This window comes from Perna viridis, chromosome 9, assembly GCF_037379345.1.
Source record: "Perna viridis isolate PV_CMFRI_1.1 ecotype Kerala chromosome 9, ASM3737934v1, whole genome shotgun sequence".
Taxonomy (NCBI): domain Eukaryota; kingdom Metazoa; phylum Mollusca; class Bivalvia; order Mytilida; family Mytilidae; genus Perna; species Perna viridis.
This window is the reverse complement of record NC_142453.1, coordinates 22,092,149-22,115,385: the sequence shown is the minus strand read 5'-3', so window position 1 is coordinate 22,115,385 and position 23,237 is coordinate 22,092,149. Positions and strand designations below refer to the sequence as shown.

Genomic DNA, 23,237 nt, shown 5'->3' with positions numbered 1-23,237 from the left:
AATTTGAACAAAATTTTACTCCTTGAGCATTGGAATATCATATTTCTATAACCAAGCTAGCTACCAATAATCTTTTTAGTTTTGAGGAGAGGTCGATACTTCTTAAGAGCTTGCACATTTTCTGCTTTAAGAGACATCCACCTGAAATGAAGTTTTAAAATTTGGTTTTTTAGACCTTAATTTCTCTTATTGCTCTTATTTTACAGCTATTTGCTATTCAATATACTGAGATGTCTTAGGTGGAGACCTTGGTTTGCTATACTGTGATTAAATGTTTTTTGGGGTAAAAAATTTATTGACTGGTCAATTCTGGCAGATATCACCTAATTGCTCTAAAATAAAAAAAAAATTAATAAGCAATTTGTCACTTGGCTAAGATTCTAAACCTCCAAACATTTTATCTTTCTTGGAATAACACAGCCATTTTTTTAAAGCATAAACTTAAAACCGAATGTTGTAAAATATTTAATTAAAATAAATAATTAAACAAAATCTAGAATATACATGCAAAAGCAAGGACATAAATTCTATATAAAATAATCAACGTGCAAAGTGGGTACTTAATTCATGTAAAAACGAAGTATTAGAACTGTAAAAGATATATTAGTTACTGAAAACAAACATCATAGCATTTAAAGCACCATAAAGAAAATTAAGCCAAAAATTAATTTATTGGCTATCATGGCACTCTTGTAGCAGTTTTGATATGGCAAAAATCTATTTTGGTCTAAAACTGCAAATCCCAATAATTTCTGAATTCAAAACAAAATATTTGAGGTAGACCTAGGGTAAGGGACATAACTCATGAAATCAGTGATATGTTTGCATCATACTCAATTTCATCAAAGCCTCTCAAACTTTCATTTGAAGCAGAATAAAATGAGTCAAAGTTAATTAGATGCTTACATAAGATTGATGTAAAATACTGCATACAAACGTTCCAACAATTTTTAAGAGTTGTGTCCCTTACCCTAGGTCTACCTCCTTAAGGAATGATTGTTATATTGTTTTGATCTATGAGGAAATAACTTCAATCATGTAGTAAACACAAATTAACCTGCATAGCAGGTTATTTTCAAGCATGCACCACAGGCATTGAGAATATTTCACATTGACAGAAAAAATATAATAGTATATTTCTTATAATTTAATTTTAATACCAAAATTTAACGATTAAATCAGCGAAAAAGGTTGATACAACTTTTGTGTAAATAATTCAAATAGACCGAAAAAGTATAACAGTCATTCCTTATAATTCAATTTTAGTACAAAATTTAAGGAGTAAATCAGCAAGAAAGGTTGATGACCCCACAGTCACATTACAAAATTTGGTCTATGAGATGATGGACAAATTTTTTTATTCAATCAGAAAGAATGTTACACCTGCTATTGAATTACATACAAAACTATGATGAAAGCTACCTTTTAAAAGGTAATCACACTATAACACTGTAAGCCAGATGCTTCAGGCGTTAGTTTCACAAAAAGTGTGAAATTGATCGTAAATCATGACATCACAATGCTATTTTAGTTTATGACGTCATTACTTATGATTAATTTTACACTTATGACTTTTTGTGACTTTTATAACATGATATGTCAGTAGCACCAGAAGACTCAAACTTAATATTGATTATAACACCATCTCTTGATCATTTAAAATATGAGAAAAATGCCATTTTCAGGCAAAAAATATAGGGCTGATTAAAGACCTGCATATGTATGGTGTACTATACTTTCAATGCTTATAAGATCTTAACAATGGAATTCAACTGATCGACTTAAATATACATGTGTATTCCCAAGGTTTACAATACTAAATAGCAGGAACAATTATAATCTATTTGTAAAAAATATTTCTATAAAAAAAATAATTAAAAAAAAACAATAGAAAAAGATTAATGTAAACATAATGCACTATCATGTGAACTACAAAAGACATCATAAATAATTACAAAACAACATAAAACTACTGTAAGTTCAAAAATAAATATGTGCATTCATTTTTGTAATTCTGATATTTTCAAAGCATAATACCATTTTATTTTTTTGTAAGAAAAAAAAGCAAATTTCATATTCATATGTAAATAAGTAGCCTGTTTCAAATATTATGAATACCAATTACCATGATTACTGCAAAACATGGAAATTTGTGCATGGGATCATCTTCTTACATTCATGTCACAAAATATCCACAAAAATAACACACAGGCACAAAAAATTATTTGTTAAAACTGTTCAGGAAGATTAATGTCTAACTACAATATGATTGACCTAGCAAGCAAATCATGCAAATAAAAACCCATAAAATTTTACATTAACAATACTTTATTCACAAGAACCAAAACCAGCACCATAAGCTCTATTTTTGCAGTATCACAGTGGTCAAAAATGGAAAAAAATGAATACCTTCAATGAGAAATTTCAAAATAAACAAATGATCTCCATAAAAAAACGTATTAATATCTCAATAAAAAATATGTACAGTGGATTCCGCTTAATTGCATAGCCTACTTGCCAGTAAAAATTATGCAAATAACCGGGCTATTCTTATAACCGAAATTACGACTACCGGAAGTGTGAGTTCAGGTAAGACGACGATACTGTGGATCAACCAGGGATATCACTGTTCAACATTTCTGATCTGGTATTTAATTGTTATAGACCTTCTCATTGTATTGTTCTTTTATCAATAAATAATAATATATATTGTGTTTGTCTTATTTATTGACCTTCTTTACGTTGTGTGTATTTATAAGTAAAACCACGTGTTTCTCATCTATAAATAGTCAAGTAATTTCCCAACCTTTCTATGAAAAAAAATCCCATATTTCATATTTCAGCCAGGATTCAGTGTAATATTCATCAATGTTTGCAGTTTGTGGGCTTTTGAAATGGTCTGTGTGTTTTTATTCCTCTGTTCTTGTACACTGATAGTTGTGTATTATACGCGTCATTGACCTCGATATATTCCTATGAAGTGTGGATAGTATGGGGCACCTTAGGGTAGTTGAATTTCATTAGACATTGTACTGAATGAATGACTTTTAATTTTCGTATGATATTTATGCCTAGTAACCCAAGCTCACTCAAAACTGTTCAGCTCATTAAAGAAAATTAAATTTACATTGATAATCATTTGTAGTCGGAAGAATTTAAATAGGGACAAAAAATACCCCAAGCCGAACCTCAAGCCGCATCATAAGGTGATGTTCGGCATGTCGTCAGAAGTCATTGTTCACCTAGGTGCTTGTTTATTTTAATGTAATTAGAAATCATTTATATTGTCTTTTATGTCCATGATTTTTTTAATCCATTATTAACACCTCCTGATTGATGATAATCTAGTTTTTACAACAATAAATATGATTGACATATTTATGACCCGAAGGCTTAAAATAGAATTTGGGAAAACCTGTCTTTACTTGGACGAGGCAAAATTCTCTATGCAATAAACCGAAATGCACCTCCAAGGCCTATGCAAATAAGCGATTTTTTCCCTAATAGAATAATAGGAAATGGTTTTGTGCAGGAGAAAATTATGCTAATAACCGAAATATGCAATAAACCGAAATGCACCTCCAAGGCCTATGCAAATAAGCGATTTTTTCCCTAATAGAATAATAGGAAATGGTTTTGTGCAGGAGAAAATTATGCTAATAACCGAAATATGCAATAAAGCGATATGCGATTAAGTGGAGTCGACTGTATTTATATCTGCAAAGCAGCTAAATAACAAAAATTACAGATTTACACCTATCACAACCAAACCTACAAACGTGTGCCAATATTTTACTACAATTTAAGGATTAGTCAGTACAAAACAGTTGTCTTTTTGATCTATTGTCTAGATTCTCTACTGTCTTGACCCTTCAGGTATCCTTCTATTTTGGCGATTTGTTCCAGGACACTTTTCCTTCCGGTTCCACCATAGACTGAGTACTGGTCTACAGAATTCTCATAGTTCCACACAGACAGTACATCTTCCTCAAATTTGTCACTGCAAAAAGTTAAAAATAAACAGAATTCTGTAATTTGCTTTGGAAAATTTCTTTGCACTTTTTTATAAATTTACCTATTTTTTTGCAAGTGATTCATTTTTGTTAATTTCGCAAGTAAAATAATCTTTCTCTTAAATCACTGCAGGTAAGTCTATATTTATAGGTTTCAAAATAAGTGAAAGTTGAATATTGCAAAATTTCACCTCAAGTTATTTAATTTCAATATCATAACAAATAAGCCTCTGCAAATTAATTATGATATTGAAATTGACAAGAAGTTCTATTTGACAAAACTGGTACTTTATCATGATTTAAACACATAACATAACCATGACAATGTCATGAACACACCTCAAGGAATCTTATAAGTCAATTAGGCAAAATGAGTTGACGTCCCAATGTGCACAAAAACACAAAGTGAGTTGATATTTTACGATATTCAAACTTCACAAGCTGTAAAATCCTTTTCTCTATTATTCGTTTGGAATATTTGACTACTTGACATTTTGCATCTGCCATGGTGGGAATACTATCAATAGTCCATCTATGACATCACCAGTTATTACGGAAGAGCAGCTAAGAAATGTCACAACATCAGTTTTGACCAATCAGATTTTATGGAAAGTGCATCATAATCAGACAACAACCAATCACAACAGTGAATTTTGATATCACTTGTCCATGGATATCTAGCCATCTGAGAAATAGGTAATATGACCAAATCATGGTAAGTAAGAGTGGGGAAACGCTCTCAGACCCACGTAGGGTTTGGGAGTAGGCCAGAGTGTCAACACAGCAGCCCAGCTGCTAGTAGGACATATACTGACTGAGTTCTTCGGTCTGGTATCCCGAAGGCTGGGCTTCATCACCTCCAACTACTAACAGACATCTACTGACACAATCCCTGTAAGGGGCAGTCATGCGAGATCTATAAGGATAGTCAAGACCATAAAAACCACCAATCGGAATAAATTTTACCATTGTAACTAACAACCAAGTCACAAATCCAAAATAAGTAAAATAATGACTTTTAGTTAAATATTATAAAATATACATATAAATGTATATATTACTTATGCATTATCTACACCAGATTAACATACGCTAAAAAGTATACAAAGCAAATATTCCTATTTTGTAAGTATCCTTACTTGACAGTTTTATAGTCATGTAGTGTGAGATCAGACAACTGACACTGTTTTGTCTCTGCCAAGGCAACACAAGTACCAGACAGTCCATGGGCCTCTCTAAATGGAACCTTGAACAGTAAATGGTTGTATATAAGTTCCTCTGTCATCTGGGCAAAATTATTTAAAAACTTCACTTGACCCAAGCTTCTCTCACATAGATAATACAATACTAAGCCTAACATAAGCTATTCTAAAATCAATAATAATTATAGGCACAGATTAATGGATTATGGAAAGGGGGATTAGAAAAAACAAATGAATATAGCGAGCAATGAGAATACCCCTACTTCAGGTGGAGTTAAATATTATATGTACAATACTTGACTTCAACTATCTCCATTTTGTGGCCTCTGACAGTAATTATATTCAGTCATGCACATCAACAACACATAATTCTCACCCAAAATCAAAATCCCTAGAGCAGTTAAGGAGGAGTTGCACTTACAAGAAATATAAACAGACAGACAGGTTGATTCCTATAAAACCCCAAAAAGAAACCTTTTTAGCAGAGGGTACAAAAACTGGGGATTCCAGGCTATTATTTGCTCATTTTAGCCAAAACTTTTGCATAAAATGATCATAGGCATTTAATTTTACATGAGTGAAACATTTTATGAATTTGTACCTGTTATTGAAGAATGACAAAACCACATTATTTAGCAGCACAATCAAATATGACACAACAGATAGAAAATAATTAACATACAAATCAATCAATGAGATCAAGCGGTATACTTTTAATTCTTATCATTTAAATCAAATAATAGGTTTCAGTAATCAACAAAGAATAAAAGGGAGTAATGAAACACCCTTAGAAGACCTGTCAGATGAAGTAGTGCATGAAAAGCAAGAAATTATTTAAGCTGGCCTAAGTATAAAAAATATGTATACCCCTTTTCTGACAAGGTAGTAAGCTAAATCTGTAGCTAACATATCTGGACTTAGGGCATCTCTCATCTTTTCATTATCAATCTGAAATATATAAACATAAAGTCATTGAACAGTCTCCCAATTTTCAATGAATATAGCTAAACTTACAGGAATTGAGTTGGTCTTCCCTTGATTAGACAAACACCTAATGAATTTTCCTAGGTAGTTAACTAAACAATCAACAAAGAAATTTTAATTTTCTATCAAACTTGGATCAAAACAAATGATAGAAATTTTAAATCTCCTTGAGTCCTAGTAAACTGCCCAGTTAACTACCTAAAACATTTCCTAAGTAAAGGTCCTTCAACCAAGCCAAGACCAATTCTATTCCCTGAAGTTTACTATAATACTGGCTGTAAATTCTGTCATCCATCATTGTACATCAAACATAATTCATTGTTAATACTACAGTCAAACCTGTTCAAACCAAACCTTTTCTTTTTACTTTAAAACTGGTTTGGTTACGACATGTGTTCCGTTAAACAAGTTTCAAAATACATTTAAAATTCATATCAAGGGATTTGTCCACCTTGTCTATGTGGTAGTGGTTGGCAGTTGCTAGTTTTCTCCTACACAGTTTTTGCCCCTATAGAGGACTATGATCTGTAGAGCAATTGCATGTCTTGTTGTGAATTGTTGATCTAAAAATCATAGTCTGATAAGAAATTCTTTGCTTCTTAAAAATAACAAGGCTGGCAGTTTTAGTCTGGTTGACTTTTAGACAGACAGAATTTTTTAAACATTACAATGTATTTATTTTCCAGTATTATCTATAGCACTGTTGAATCTTGGATCCAATATTTTTTATATTCCTATGAGCAAAGGCCAGATATGTTATTTTCAAACTTCTGGTTGCCAGAATATTTTTACCAAACCCACTCCCTGCCAAATCGAATGGTCGTCCCTTTAATCATATTCTGTAAAAGTTTGTTTCACACGTTGAATCATTGTCTGCACAAATCACAACAAATATCGGGAAAAATGATGGGTATGGGACAATTCCAAATACGAATGGCATTTTTTGGACACGTTTTCATAGAATCTTCAACTGTGTTTATCTTTTTGTTCAGCACAAAATAATTGGTGGTTGTGTGATTGTTAAGTCACAACATGTTTTCTATAAATGTACGTTAAATCGTCGTAGGTTAAAGTGCTTAACTGATTAGATTCTGACGCGGACATTGCCGAAGACACCCATATAAACAAAAATAAACACTAGAGATCACGATTTTGGAGACATAGCCTAAAGACGGAATGATCTTAGATATCTACTTACTAGATTTTTCTTCATGATTTTTTTGCTTTTATCTTATTCTGCCAGTACCAGACGCTACCGTAGCCGGGTAAAAGTACCAGGTACCGGCTCTTAATGAAAGCACTGCATACAGTATGTACAATATAGTTCCTTTATATCACTTATTTATTATTCTGATTTTCAAGTGTCTGGTTTAGACAGGTTTTTGTGTTTTTCAGGGTTTGGTTGAGACAGATCTGTGTGTTTTCAAGGGTTTGATTAGGCAGGTTTCACAGTATATCATCTTGTGCTCTATGAAACAAATTTCATTTAGCTTCAAAATATAAAGATATAATTCAAATAACATTTAATCATTAGCACTTCAGCAAGAGCAAGGGGCAATAGAACACCAAGCATGACATTAGCGCCCATATCCACATTATTTTTTCCATTGTTTAAAGAAAGTGAGCAGTTTTTTGTTTTTGAATGTCCTTTAATTAAGTACAACTAATATTTATGTAAATAAAGAATTTAGGAAAAAAGTCACAAACTTTTGTTCATAGCCTAAACATCTAGAAAAATTACATTAATGATATATACTGATAAAAGTTGCATGAAAGGTTTCGGAAGTAATGAATGTGGTCTTAACAGCTTAATTGAATTCTATTCCTGTCAGACTTTTTTCAATACCTATCACTTTCTAATGTCATTTTTTTTCTCAACCTTCCCAACCATTTTTTAACTATAAAATTACTATTGAAACATACTGGATGAATTTACACTTTAGAGAAAGTTGACAAAAGTTATGGACTTATACCCTCCGCACAATTCTTAGGTAAACCCATTCTTATAAAATCTGATGATATGATTAGACAAACCTTTAGTGTTGACATGACACCTGTAGCCACTTGCAGTATACCTGTTAAGGTATCATATACATCAAACATTGCCTCTTTATCTTCCTAAGTAATAAAAATGTATGCATCAAATCAACAACATGTTCGTAATATCCCAATATCAGTAATTGTACCATACACAGGCAAATGTGCCACACATGAGAATCATGTGGTTTGCATCACATGATTATCACATGAATCAACCACTATATGATTATCATACGTGGCATATTTGGCTGTGTAGAGCGGGTAACTTTCAGGTAGTTTCTATTTACATTATATTTGGAGGAGGATCAGAAGCATGCAAATAAAAGAAAGCTTATATTTGTAGTATAACAGCATACAACTCATGAAGTTTTTAGGCACAAAAAGACTATAGTTAAAATGTTTTTTCTTTATAGAATATTGACAAACATTTGATACATGCAACAAGAACTTGCTATACAATATTTCTTTTAAGAATTTGCTCCTGCAAGCCATATCTTAATAACTTTTACATATATATGCAAATAATCTCATTTCAATTTCATCATGAGATGCATATAGGCTTAAATATATAGACAGTATTTGTCTGCATAAATAAATTTACTAATAGAAAAAAAACTGTGAGCTAAGCTCACTTGTTGATCCCCCTAGTCCACCTTTTAAAAACCATATAAGAAACCCTAAATGTCATTCAGGTGAAAAACAAAATAGGACGTGCACAATAAGAGTTCGGAAATTTTGACAGCCCATGTCCATCATTTCATCCAACTTAAACAGATGCTTATGTCAGTCTTTTACATACTCAGATCAAGAATAAGCTTACAAAAAACCTTTTTTTTTTGTTATTTAAAAGATAAATATTGGAATTTGTGTTATTTCATCACATACTCTGTCTTTTACAAAATATCTCAACAAGTGAACTAGTTCAGTTTCAACCACAGGTGGACGTTCTAACATGCAAACAAAACATCGTATCTCTCAGACTTTTTCATCACATCAGCAAACAGCTGAAAACTTCAGAGTGATATAAAAAAAATGTTGATTATTTATAGAAGAAAATTGTGAATACATTTTTATATTGATTTAAATTGGTTTTTGACTTCTGTCTTGAAAAGATTCTATCAATAAATTTATAATTACAAACTATGACTGATTCATAGTTTCAGCACAATGTGCTTTCGTTACCACTGAAACTATTGAAAGATCAGCAGAAAAATGATGAATCTGTCAATCTTTTTCTTAATTAAATCAAGTAATAAATGTATGAAAATTCTCCTAACCACTTCAATTAATTGTATACGCAATGGTACTGCACATGTACCATTAATTTAATCATGCAATCAACTCATCAGTTACAGGTAAATCAGTCAGAGGTGGTCAATTAATTTTAAATAAACAATTGGAAGACAGGATGTTTAGACATTCATAAAACCATGCAGACTATAATTTATAAAGTTTGACAATTTTTTATGTCCGATATTGGAAAATGGTCACCAGTCAATTGCAAAATTTGTCGGTCAATGACTGGCATTTTTTACCGTTTCTAGACCCTTGGTGCACAATGACATTGTATGAAAAAGAATGTGTGAAAGTTTTATCAAATTAAATTTAACAGTTTAAGAGTTGTGGGTTAAAACTTAGGACAGAACTGAAGAATGGAGACAGCATTTCCACTTTTCAATATGGAGTATAATAAATAATTATGATGCATATAAAGAAAGAATGTGACTCCAAGTCACATCTTTCGGTATAGTGTAAATGAAACATAAGAATATTTTAAGAATCACCTGAAGATCCTTGTTATAAGTACTTGGTACTCCTTTTAGAGTCATCATAAATCCTGTACACTACAATCAAAAAGAGAATTACCATTTAAAGGGTTTGAAATGTAATATCACAATTAAAACATGATTTGCATAATGTTTAACTTTAGTAAAACCTAATGAATGAGGATAGAGATGTTTTATAAGGTTGTTCATATGTATTTCATGAAATGATCATGATGATGGAGGACAGAAAATTTCCCAATCACAACAATTGCTGCGGAAATAATTTTTATGTTTTATTGAAAGGAAAACTTAAATGTCCACTTAAATATCCAGAAAGCATCAATTACCCGTCCATATATCCTCCCTGCTTTTCCTCTGATCAGTTCGAGACTATCAGCATTCTTCTTCTGTGGCATCAAACTGCTCCCAGTACTACAAAATAGTCATAGAAAACCTCATCAATCTTTTCAAATTCAAAATTCAAATACTAAAAATGGATCATTGATTAATAATTAATATCATTGCTCAAAATGTTTTAAATTCTTATTTTAATCTGAAAAGATTGAAGTCTTCTCTACCTGACTGCAACTTGACCAAAAATGTTAATATTTTTAAGTTCTACACTATTTAACTGAAATTACACCTTAAGTTTTAAAATTTAGCTAAATTACCCTAAATATATGAAAGGTGTATACAGCTGAATTATCTGTAAGAATCTGACACTGTACATAACCAAATTACCAGTATACATTTGAATTACCTGTAAGCATCTGAAAGCTGTACATAGCTGAACTCTTTACTGCAGTACAGAATAAGATCCTCAGCCCATCTACTGAGATGAACACTCAATAGGGATGCCCAGAACAGAAATTCAGCTGGAATAAAGAAATGTATTCACATATAGCACTACTCAGTCACTAGTATCCCTGCACAGTATCTTGGCTACTTTCAGTTTTGCTATTTTCCTGAAATGACATTTTTCTTCTAATCCCTGTGTTTTTCTTAATAACCAAGTTTGTATAAACACTGAAATTTGCTTAATTTTCCCAAGTTTTCTTAATGTTCTTATGATTTTCCATATATTCCTGAGTTTTCCTCAACTTCCTGGATTTTTTTCTTATATCAAAGAGTTCATTCCTTAAATCCCAAAATTCACCTTTAAATCACAAAGATTTTTTCTTGAATCTTTTAGGCCCTAGCTTTTCTATAAGTCCCTCAGTATTATCATAAACATCTGAGTTATTCTTAAATCTTTAATCTCAAACAGTCTGCTTTCATTTCATCAATTCTAAAGAAAGATTTGACGAGAAATGTTATATTAAATTATGTCAATCTTTATAAAGTCAATATTTATGCACAAATTAATACCTTCAAACAATTTGAAACAAGAATACAGAAAAAACAGTCTAATGAAAAACTAATTCCATGTTGATTCTAGTTTTAGGTTATGTCACATGTGAATCAATCAGATCGAAAAAAATTTACAAACCAACAAAGTCTCTGTCACTCACAGCATCAAGACTATTGCCCGATATATCTCCAAAACCTAGCTCTGAAAGTAATGAAGGGCAGAAAAAATAACATTTTGTGATTGTTTTCTTTTTCATTTGTTACTAACAGCCATAATGATTAATTTATGTTAAGTTAAATATATAAAATGGTTATATCTCAAAAATATCTCCTTGTTAATAAAAAATACATGTAATCATGCAACAAATTCTCCCTTTAAATGATTACCCGGCGGCAATACATTTTTAACAATTACTTTGATGAGGCAATAAACTTTTGTTAATGATTACTTTGTGGCATAATCTTTCTGTTAATGATTACTTAGTGGCATTATCTTTCCATTAATGATTACTGAGTGGCATTATCTTTCAATTAATGATTACCTTGTTTCATTATCTTTCAGTTAATGATCACTGTGTGGCAATATTTTTTGTTAAATGTTAATATTGTCATGTTAATGATATTTTTTATATAATTTCACTGTTAACAATAACTCATTGTCAAACTTGACTGTTTGCATAATATCTTCTTGTTAATGATACTTTTCGTTGCCTGTTAATGATTACTTTTACCAATATCTGCCTGTTAATGATTACCTTGTGACAATTTCTCCCTGTTAATGTTAAATGGATTGCCAGCCAATGCACCACTGTTAGTTGTTAATGAAAACATACATAGTGTTAATTCAAACTGTCAACGAAAGACACACATTAATCACATCATGATCAGTCAAACACACCTTCACAAATAATGCCAGGTTCACAAGTACTTTTAACACATGTCAAAAACATTTGTTTTGCTCTGACTTAAAAAATTGACAATATGTTTTGAAAAAGTTTCAGCTAAAACATGAAATTGAAAACAAAAAAATTGACAATACATTTTGAAAAAGTTTCAGCTAAAACATAAAATTGAAAACGCATTTCATATATACAAGTTTTATGTTTTCTCAAATGTTTTAGTTTAACATGTAGCTGAAACATATTTTGATGAGACACTAATATCCCAAACTTTTTGAAACATTCTTAAAACTTTGTCTAAATGCTGCTATTCCAAAACAGTCTTATCAAAGCATTATCTGTGAACCCGGCATAAAACAGTACAGTGAAACCTATCCATATTGAACCCTTAATCAACCAAATACCTGGTAAAACTAGACACTTTTTGTAGTCCCTTTATATCCATTTTAATGTATTTTAAACATGGGTAAACCAAACATCTGCCTTAACCAAACAAATTCTACAGTCCCAGAAATGATTTTTTGAGGTTTACAAACAAAGCAAAAATTTGCAAAATCAGAAGTAAATATACAGAAAAAAAAAGAATCGTGATGGTAAAATCTGGATTTGAAATAGCGCAATTCCGCTAAAAAAGCCGGAAAAAAATCATTTCTGCTGTCAAAAAGAGATTTGGTTTAGGCAGGTTTCACTGTAGTTAATTTCAATAAACCATTAAACATACTGACAAAAGTTTCTTGCTCCAAAATATTCATCACCAGCATGCATGCTCTAAGCACACACAGTAGCATTTAGTTTTGACCATGCACACTGACTAGTTTAATTATTGAGTTTTCTATCAACCAAAATGAAGCAAGTGAATGGAAAGAATGCCAATTACTAATCATTCAAATAGGAATCTAGATAACTGCAATGAAATTAGGATTGGCAAGGTGATTCAAATATACCACCCACTTGTTGACTGGGGACACACAATACTGATGATAACATGGCAGTACATGGGGTTGTTAATATTGTACATGTTAAGTCAAACAGAATAAAAGCAGACAGTCCATGCTTATTGTTTACCTTCCTAATGGCATGATATTAGTTCTATCACTTAGCTGGTCCAGTCTTTCAACATCTCTCTTCAGCATCCAGGCATAACTGAAAATTATAATAATGGAACAAAAATAAAAACAAGATGATGCATGCTACATCATGCTAAAAATACCCCCAATTAACCATTTCAGTCGAAGCAGGGAAAAGAAGACAGTCACACAGTACAAATCATCATGCAGAAGCAATACACCAAATATCTAAGCATTCCCTCCAGTAGAAGCTGAGAAATCTCTTATGAAAATTTCCTTCATGCAGCACCTGAAAAACTACAAAGTCGATCAGTAAACAGGAAGTAGATAAGAAATAAACTTTAAAAGGGAAGACATGTCATCATGAGAAGGCAATATACTAAACACCTTAGCATTCCATCCGGTAGAAGCTGAAAAATCTTACGTAAATGTGTAATGGACGAGCGGATGAACAAAGTGATTGCAATATAGCCAGGGACGGTATCACATAATATCTTGCAACTTCATGTGGTGGGTAAAATATACATGATGCACAATATTTTGAACTTTGCTGATTGTCAACAATTTTTTTTTAAAGGACCTAAATTTGCCATGCATGTCTTTGCATGGTCCTGAAGATTAGAATAAGGTTCTTTTTGGGGGGACATTTCTGAGAATATTGCAAAACAATATATATATATACCCCTACCTTACCGGCTGGTTATATCACAGACCCAAATACCACTTGGATCATCAAGTATAAATGACAAACTGATGAAATGACCTTGATTTTGAACAGAAGAATGTGATATGGACAGACAAGAAAGATGTTCAAATCCATTTAACAGATGCTGATTTGCAAAGTTTTATGCACGGACAATATGACATATTAGGTTTCAAATAACAGTTGACTGATTTATAAAAAAAAAAAAAAAAAAACTCAATATCTTAGTCTTTAGAATAAATCGTGGAAACCTGAAATTTTAGTATATAGCTTGTAAAACTGAAAGTTGGTAACTTCAGAAAAAATCAGAAAAGTGGAACAAACTGTAAACTTGACCTATAACTCATCAAGGTATACTCACATACCAAAAACCAGCTCAATATCTGCAACATTTAGAAAAAAGTGTGGAAAACTTAAATTTCCGTAAATTTTTCAAAGTTCAAGGGCCACAACTCAGGCAAAAATCAGCAAAGCGGAACAAAACATAAACCTGACCTGTAACGTATCAAGACTGACTCACATACCAAAAATCAGCCCAATACCTGCAAGAGTTGAGAAAAGAATGACAGAAAACTTGTTACTTGAAATCACAGCACCGAATGACAAGTTTTACCTTAACAACCAATGGCTCCATCTGATTGGTTGAGCTCTTTGGAGGTGTGTGTACCCTGGCAACAGAACATCTATCTCACTGGAAATATACAACAAAGATATATTCATGAACATTCCCTTCAGCAGAATCATAGATAGAAACAGGAGACTTAGGCTGTCTGGTGTAAAATGTATGCACTTCAAATTTTTGTACATATTTCAAATTTATACTTTTTTTTTCTTCATAATACAGGATTACAAAGCAGATCGTTTGAACAACATGCATATTGTACTGTTTGCAAGATTTTACTATTTGCTTAATCAAACTTGGAAAAGGTGTGGTGTGAGATGATATCGAACGTCCCTACAAAATTTCAGTACATGTATATCCATCACTGGCTTCTAAGGGAAGTGCCCATTACGTAGCTCATTTGATGGCCAGGAGGATAGGCAGGCCAATTAGTTCAAATTTACCTTTTTGCTCTATCAACTAAAACAGACATTAATTGAACGGTGTAGCTCTTAAGCTGGTTTGCCGCATCACATAACCAGAGCCTCATGTCTGTAGCAACTTGGTCATTACGACTCCTTCCTGTATGCAGCTTTCCAGCAACTGGTCCTACAAGTGACTACAAAGAAAATTTGTTTTTTTCGTATACAGCAAGACTTCAACATTTTAATATAACAAGAAAAGGTATGGTGTATATTTCAAAGAGACAAAAACCCAACCAGGATGAAAATGTCCACCCAAGGCCACCTATTGGTCTTCAATTACCGATAACGATGAGGAAATCCTCATACCACAGGGCAGGCTTCAACTGGCCCCAAAACATCATTATACACAGGTACAGCCAAAGAGTTGCCGTTATATACTCAAGTAACATAAAAAATAGACTAAAGATAAGAGCAAAACAAGCATCCTTTCAATCAACTAGGAATAATGTACCTACTGGCATATTACACATTAAAAACCTGTGAAAATAAATCACATGTACATGATACTAGAAAACTGGCCATGATAGTTGTTTCAAAAAATAATCATTTATTACACAGACAAGTTTCTTTGAAACAACTACAGTAGACATTTACTTTATATGTATATGTACCAAAGAACGTTTTGTAAAGACAGCTTCACTAGATAGCTTCCATCAGGGTATGACGTTAACATTTTATGAACCTTGTCCCATTGGGCAAGTCGATGAAAATTCTACTTGCCCAAATTAAAAATTAGATTGTCCTTTAAAAAATATATGGTAAAAATGATTAAAAAAATGGGTTGTCCTCTGGGCAAGTATAATTTAACTTTTACTTGTCCAAATATTAGTATCACTTGTTACAGGCAATAGGACAACCTTTAACTTCATACCCTTTTCATGTAAAATTAATGGAAAGCTCTTTTTGACACAAAATTCATTTAGAAAAGTAAAGCATCAGTAGGTTTGATATTTGGCAGCGACATACCAAAGACTTCAAAAATTAGTAGTCAATGCTACTCTGTCAAGTAATTGGCATATAACAGATAGAGTGCTAGCTAGTTGGGTTAGAATCAGAATAATGTTTGAATGGGTTGAGATCACTTCCTGCAAGCTGTTGCTTTTGTGATGTAGCACATTTAAATTCTGACTCAGAACATCAGTCAAGTAAAATAAGCTGAGTCAAACATTCTCCACCTTAAATGCATAAAATACAAACTGTCAGTCTGCCAATGGATGATAAACAACAATCAATCAAATATAAGAAATTTGCCTTATTAATTAAAATCCCTTTAAGTACTTCTCCATCTAAGAATCGGGTAAAATGTATATCAGGTGTGGCACATGAAGGAAAAATGCAGAGATTTTATTGCATTGGCCAATTAATTATACCTGATAACTACCAGAAATAACCATCCAAGTGTTTGTAAAATTTGCCTTTTTAAGAAATTGATAGGTCAAATTTAGTTGAAATGCGCCACAGAAAAATGGTTGGAAAATTTTTCCACTCTGTCCCCATATAAACAGTAAAAAAATATCTACGTCACAGATGCTTCAGAATAAACTTACATAGCTTTTTGGTTGTTTTCTACATGTTCTGAATATATTTTAGGCAAAAATAACTAAATTGGGGAAAATGATATGCCACCCATTGCCCAATTCTTACACAGAAAGGTACTTAAACATTTTCATATATGAGGGAAGAACAGGGGGTCATCATCTCCTTTCACCGATTCCTTTTTCTCCAGCTACTCTTCACCCTGTCCTTACCCTTGTTTATAGACTATCCTAAGTATGTACAATAACATACCTTTAGCATTCTCTCATTAGCAGTGTGTATATCTTCATCACCAGGCATCACTTCAAATTCTCCAGCCTCCCACTTTGTATAGACCTAAATGCAACATAGTTTGAGTTACTGCTTATTTACTGCAACTAAAAGTTCAATGATGACTACATAAAATAGAACTCTTCTTTGTAGGGAAAAATGAGGTAATGGCTATAAATCTATTAATTATAAATCTTCAAAGGCTCAACTAAAAAGGAGATTAATTAAATTACAAAATTTTGTTTTAGTGCTTCCAAAACTAAGACATTTCACGTTTTAATTCTAAATCTGGAACCTGATCTTTCAGCACAAAGATATTTTCTTACATTATGACATCCTACCAATTCATATACCAGGTAAGAAATTACCAGTTAGTGCATACTCGAATTTCATCATCTCCAAACCTAAACTTCCATTATTACTCCTAATTCATATGAAACATAATTATCCAACCTGCTGGAGTCCTTTCTTTATTTCATCTCTTTCCTCCTGTGTAACTAACCCTGCTTCACATGTGGCATTTACGTAAGCTTGACTACCCTGTAAGAAATATGTTTCATTGTACAAAAGCCAAAACCTATTTAGTCAAAATGAACATGTTATCTTTTTACTGGTAATTGAGGGAATATGGTCATAACTAATTGTAGCTTCTAAGTTAAACTTGTTTGTTTTTCATTCACTAGTATCTGCTTTTTTATTTTCTTATTTTAAACTGGGGGCTTCCTGAACATTTTCATGTATTACAATGTGCTTAAACTTCTTTAAAAACATAACAAATCTTTAATTTGATTATCATTACATCTCTTTTCACATGGAAAACACAGGTTATTTCTTTTCAAATTATTCCCAAGCATTCTTGTAAAATTAATAGGAACTGTTCAAATTCACTGAAAATACTTCCAACCATGAATTTTGCAATACAACTTTTAGAACAGAATCCATTTCTTTGCGTTGGCAGGGGTAGACTAAACAAATCGTTGGCAGGGGTAGACTAAACAAATCGTTGGCAGGGGTACACTAAACAAATTGTTGGCAGGGGTAGACTAAACAAATATCTTAAAACAACTTCATTTCATCGGTTGCCAATTTTCATTTGTTCAGTGGTTGGGACTTACCAGTACCACTAATTCAAATTCCAAACAAAATGTAAAATTTCAATTAAAACTTTCATGCTCTTATGAAATCCACAAACCAACAAAAATTAAGAAAAAACATGGAAATTGATCCATATGAAGCATGTTCACAGTACAAGTACTATACTCATTTCATTTGTGTATGACCTTCACTTCACCTTGATATCTTGTTTCCACATCCTTCTATCATATGATAAGGACTCGTTGAACTTTTCCATGATAGGATCTGTAGCTCCAGTGAACCTTCCTCCCCACAATTTACTTCCCTGTTAAAATATTTCAATAAAATTATAAAATATCATCTTAAGCTATGCCTATGATGGACAAAGCTCGTATTAATGAACAAACAGCGCCTCTGCACTTGCATGTCTACTTCCATGTCAACAATTTTTTTCACTTCTGTCAGAATACTTTTCAGCCATTCAAAGTTTTCTTCATATACAAGACATCACCGATGCTTCGTTCATATAATTGGTAAGTATTACAAGTTTTATAAAACGTGAATATTTTAGCCTGAGTCAACTTAATGCTATATTGTAACAAAATATAAAGTGAAATGTGATACTTTGCTTGCTGAAGCCTATTTACAACTATTTTTTTTAATTCACAACCCCAGTTCATTGCACATAGGAAAACCTCATATGCACAGATGGAGGAATTTTTTTAGAGCTTTTTGCTCATATATATATATATATAAATGTTTTGACAGTATCTTCATTACAATATATTGTGTGTTAACCCAATTCCAGTGGTCAAAATATTAAACTCTGATAAAAAGTTCAAAACAAACAGTGATGGACATGTTTTGTTTCGATTCTATACATGTAACCTGGATATTCTTCTATTCAATTTTCAAAAATTAATATGATTGTAAATGCTAAACTACTTAAGAAATGGATGAATGACACGGGTCTTTGGCTGCCATTATTGTTTTTGTTTAACCTAGTTACGGTGCAAAGGTCAAATTCTCAGTCGTGTGTACATTTCATTATCATCTTACATAGCAAATCATTAATCAGTTCTGTTTATTTTATTGTATGTTGAAGATCAATGTTTAAATTTTAATTTAATTTTGAATGCATACAATGATTTTTAGAGTATACAGTAAATCACAAGGCGAGACTTATAAACGGAATATTATAACATATACATGAAATGTTGAGCTGATCTGAAATGTTAGTAAACACTCCTTCACCTGACCTTGATTATGTATGATCCACATGCACAGGCCCTGTTATTTGTTACAAAAAAATCCAACTTTGTAATTGTATCAGAAATAGGTTGCCCCAGAACAGGTTAAACCACTATTAATTTTTTTAAACCGTGAAAACTGATATCCCTGAATATGTTCACTTGACAGAATCTGTGAAAATTAATACATTGACAGTATTCAGGGGTTCAAATTTACTTTTAAGAACAGAAGTTCCTGGACTTTTGCAAATTTCAAATGAAAAGGCCACTTAAGAAAAATCAAAAGTCCACAATAAAGTATCAATTTAAAGGGCTAAAGGTCCAGAACCCATGTAAATGAATTTCAAAGGTCCAAAGTCAGAAATTGAGGGTCCTAGAAGCTCTGACCACCATGAAAACAGCAAAAAAATTAGTACACCGCATGAATTAATATGTTTATAGTAAATAAATTGAACATAGTTACATTGTTTTGATCAATCTGAGTGCACATGTACCTCATTCCCAGCCTTCTCAGACATTATCCAAAATTTCCTGGTTAGCTCTTCTTTTCTATCAATTATTACTTTAAACTGCTACTGAATGAAGTTTTTTCCCTGTAATAAACAAAACAAATTAGGACAGAAATTGTAAATATATATATGAATATTCTTTAACAGAAATTTTAAACAAAATTTACCCAGCATATTTCAAGTAGTGTAATTGGGCTACTGAGCAAGTGAAGCTTTTAGTTACATTATATGGTTATATACATGGAACTTACATTATGGTAATACCATGCATTTTTTTTTAGAATATACGTAATACCATTAAGTCATTTTTAGAATATTGTAATACAAAATGTACCATAAAGTTATTTTCCCCTCAAATTGCCAACTTACATGTACATGTATATATAATCCATAAGACAAGCTGCAGCCTGTCCTGTGGTGTGAGGATGTTCTGATAGTTCATTTAAAGCCCATGGGTGACCATAAGCCAACATTTTCATCCCAGTGGGGTTGTCTCCTTGACATATTAATCATATCAATTCTCTCTATATGTAGTTGCAGTTGCTGGTCGAAATTGTTTATACCAAGTTAGGCAAAAATCAATATTAAGACATAATCAATGACAGAAAAGTTAAAAGTGTAATCAACTTGTCTTTCTTCAAATCCAGATGCAAAATGCAGTATGCTGTTTTATACAGTTGCACCAAACAGTTGACTACGTGAATAACTGTATAACCATGAAGATAATGGTAAATATAAGTTATCCTCAGAATCGTTCTTCTGTAGTGTATTTGTACCTATACAGAACTTTTAACATTTATCACAGTTACATATCCTCATTTTGCAAGTCTGAACTTAAAAAAAACATTTAACAAATTCATAATGGTGTGCTCTATTACACATTCTATGGGCAATTTATTTAATAGCCTACTTAAAGTCGCAAATACATTAGTTAAGAAAAACAGCATGCATATATAGTTACAGTTTAAAAGAGTTTTAGACATATATATTATTATACTAGAGTTTTATCATCTAAATCATTCAGACAACTCACATCTTACACTTGACAGGAAAACACAAGAATACACCAACTTTCACACATCGGACTATATACATGTAAATACTTTGCAGATTATCAACCTATATTGTAAGAGTAAATATAAACCAAAGGTCAGCAAAGAATAAGAACGGAACTAACCTGTCCACAAAGCATAAAGACCCACCAAAGAAAATTATACTATGGTAAGCATAAATGTTTCGATAACTGATAGTCAGTTTAAATTAAGTAGTATGTCAGCAAAACCTAAGCTAAGGCTAAGGCTAAATTCAGTGTGTACTATTTCAAGGTAATTTTAAGAGACTACTGTTTCCAAGAAAAGAACAAAAAATTACTGCCCAAGAACAATTACATCATTTATAGTATATTTATAGTTATTTCATGTCATATTAAATCTTTAAAGTTGGCAAATTCTACGACTAACTTTCACAAAAAATCCCGTAATTTTCCCCTGTGAGTTGCTGTTCTTGTTAGTTTGGTAAAGCTAAAACAAGATTGTCATTCCCCCATTCCGTATCCTATATCATAGACCATATCGATATGGGGCGGTTGATATTTATATCGAAGTATTTATTGATGTCAAATGGCCACGTAAAATATTTAAAACTAATGTATGCAGTGAAGTGGCTTGAAGTAAAACGTAAACAGGAATAATGAATAAGTGAACAATAACCTCGTAAAGGTAAGAAAGTAACTACATACAAATACATGTAAAATACAAATAAAATATAAAAAACATGAAGAGTATGGGCCCAACACGCTATTTTCTGACTTGGTGCCATCCTACTCCAGCAATGCTAGGGGTTGTCTGGCAAGCTATTTTCTGACTTATTGCCATCCTTAGGTATGGAGGAACGGAACTCCAACCTCTTACGTTGTAGGAGTAAGTCAGCATGGTGTTATGTTGCATTGGGTTAATGCTTACCTCAGTTTCTACCAAATAACGCCTTACAGATACTTCAAAATATGAGGATCATATACATTTAATAATTTTGGTTCATCACTTACTTTTGTTTAAAAATTATTGTGTACGAATGATGTCTGTTTTCTATAGTAACAAATGTATCAATGACAAATCTATAAAAAAAAAGTTGATTAAGCTAGATAAAATTCGAATAGTTTTTTTTATTTTTTTTTTCCAAAATACTTTTTTTAGCGCAAACAAAAGTTTAAAGCAAGTCTAGAATTACACGTTGACTCAACATATACATAAAAAACAAGTTTTCTGTTGCAAAATGGATTGAAAACTTTCATGCTACGATGTCCTGGCACATGGGATATATATTAATGTTGAATGTTCATAAATCCAAAGCAGTAATGGATCAAACTAGAAATTCAGAATTTAAATCAAACCTAAGATGCACGGAGTTTAATTGCACCCATCGAACTCGTCATATGACAAAATACGCCATCTAAACATAATTATCTTGATTGCTTTCTAACAATGCAGTTCATCTTTAACATTTCCAACTGTAACAATTAATGGCGGATCCAACCACGTTCTTGGGGGGAGGGGGGCTGACTGGCCTAAGTGGACCCATTTTCGGGGGTTTCCTATAAAATCAACAAAAAAATTATGAGCATAATGATGGGGGCACTTTCATCTTTAGGAGTATCCAGTGGTAGATCCAAGGTGGGGGTTCCGGGAGTGGGAACCCCTAAACCTTTTGTTGGAAAATTTGGTTAATTTCGCCAAGAAATCTTGCAAAAATTAGCAACTAATAACCTGGAATCCCCCTTTTCTCTTGAACCCAACATAAATGAAATCCCCCTTTTTTCTCTTTAACCCCATGCACTTAAATGAACCCGCTTTTCAAAATATCTGGATCCGCCCTGGGTATGGGCTGATAGAAATAAAATTTATACTAAATCATGCATGTAAAAGCAATCTTACCATATTAGCACATGCTGGTCGGAGGAAGTTGGATCGATGACCGCTAACACCGATATCTGAGTAAATAATAAAAGTCTGTTCCTTAACAATAATTGAAAATAAAGCCATAAAGCCTGCATTTGTTGACAAAGAAAATTATTGGACAAACCCACACGAGGAAATGTACTTATAGAGCTATTCAAGACCTTGTTGCAAAGATGCATTACTATATATTTTGTAGTTTACTAATCTGCTAACAAGGTATTTGAATGAATAGGGGCTTGAGGTCATGAGTTAGATCAATTACATGGGCAGAAATTGTACTAAAATGCTGTTTTTTTTTGCTTTTTTTTTTGCATTTTACTATCCATGGCCACACACTAAAAAACCCATGACCTCAAGCCCCTGTGTTTAAAAGGAATTGACTCTTTAAGTAAAGATGATATTTCAAAAGACAATTTTCTTTCTCTTCCCTAATGGTGCTACATGTATGTAGCTAATTTGGTTTTGCATGAAAATATATATCAGAAATGCAGATAATATAGATATGTAAAAAAACAAAGGAAGAAGTTACTCAAT

The 23,237-nt window shown here is 32.2% G+C and overlaps 1 protein-coding gene across 7 annotated transcripts; it reads right to left on the bottom strand.

Moving 5' to 3' along the window:
- Positions 1-452: 452 nt before the first annotated feature.
- On the bottom strand, positions 453-22,698 carry LOC148607336 (argininosuccinate lyase-like). Of its 7 annotated transcripts, XM_088544602.1 has the most exons (18): positions 21,210-21,236; positions 20,783-20,868; positions 19,735-19,833; positions 18,208-18,315; positions 17,370-17,456; positions 16,899-16,982; positions 15,090-15,244; positions 14,638-14,715; positions 13,320-13,397; positions 12,111-12,163; positions 11,495-11,557; positions 10,766-10,880; positions 10,353-10,437; positions 10,024-10,083; positions 8,234-8,317; positions 6,083-6,163; positions 5,153-5,259; positions 453-4,000 (listed from the first exon to the last, which is right to left on the bottom strand). In XM_088544602.1, exons 3-18 carry the CDS (start codon positions 19,756-19,758, stop codon positions 3,841-3,843), a joined length of 1,422 nt encoding a protein of 473 aa, XP_088400728.1. In that variant the 5' UTR covers positions 19,759-19,833; positions 20,783-20,868; positions 21,210-21,236; the 3' UTR covers positions 453-3,840. The 7 variants fall into 7 exon arrangements, with proteins under 7 accessions (XP_088400728.1, XP_088400732.1, XP_088400727.1 ...); XM_088544606.1 differs by lacking the exons at positions 20,783-20,868; positions 21,210-21,236 and adding an exon at positions 22,680-22,698; XM_088544601.1 differs by lacking the exon at positions 20,783-20,868 and having other exon boundaries at positions 21,210-21,277.
- Between the last annotated feature and the right edge of the window lie 539 nt (positions 22,699-23,237).

Excerpts from the sequence above, each read along its gene's own strand:
- LOC148607336 (XM_088544606.1), bottom strand. The coding sequence starts at position 19,758 with ATGTCTGAGAAGGCTGGGAATGAG. Across the intron at positions 10,084-10,352 it reads CAGGGAGGATATATGGACGG|TGTACAGGATTTATGATGAC; the intron begins GTAATTGATGCT and ends TTTTGATTGTAG. Across the intron at positions 4,001-5,152 it reads CATGACTATAAAACTGTCAA|TGACAAATTTGAGGAAGATG; the intron begins GTAAGGATACTT and ends AACTTTTTGCAG.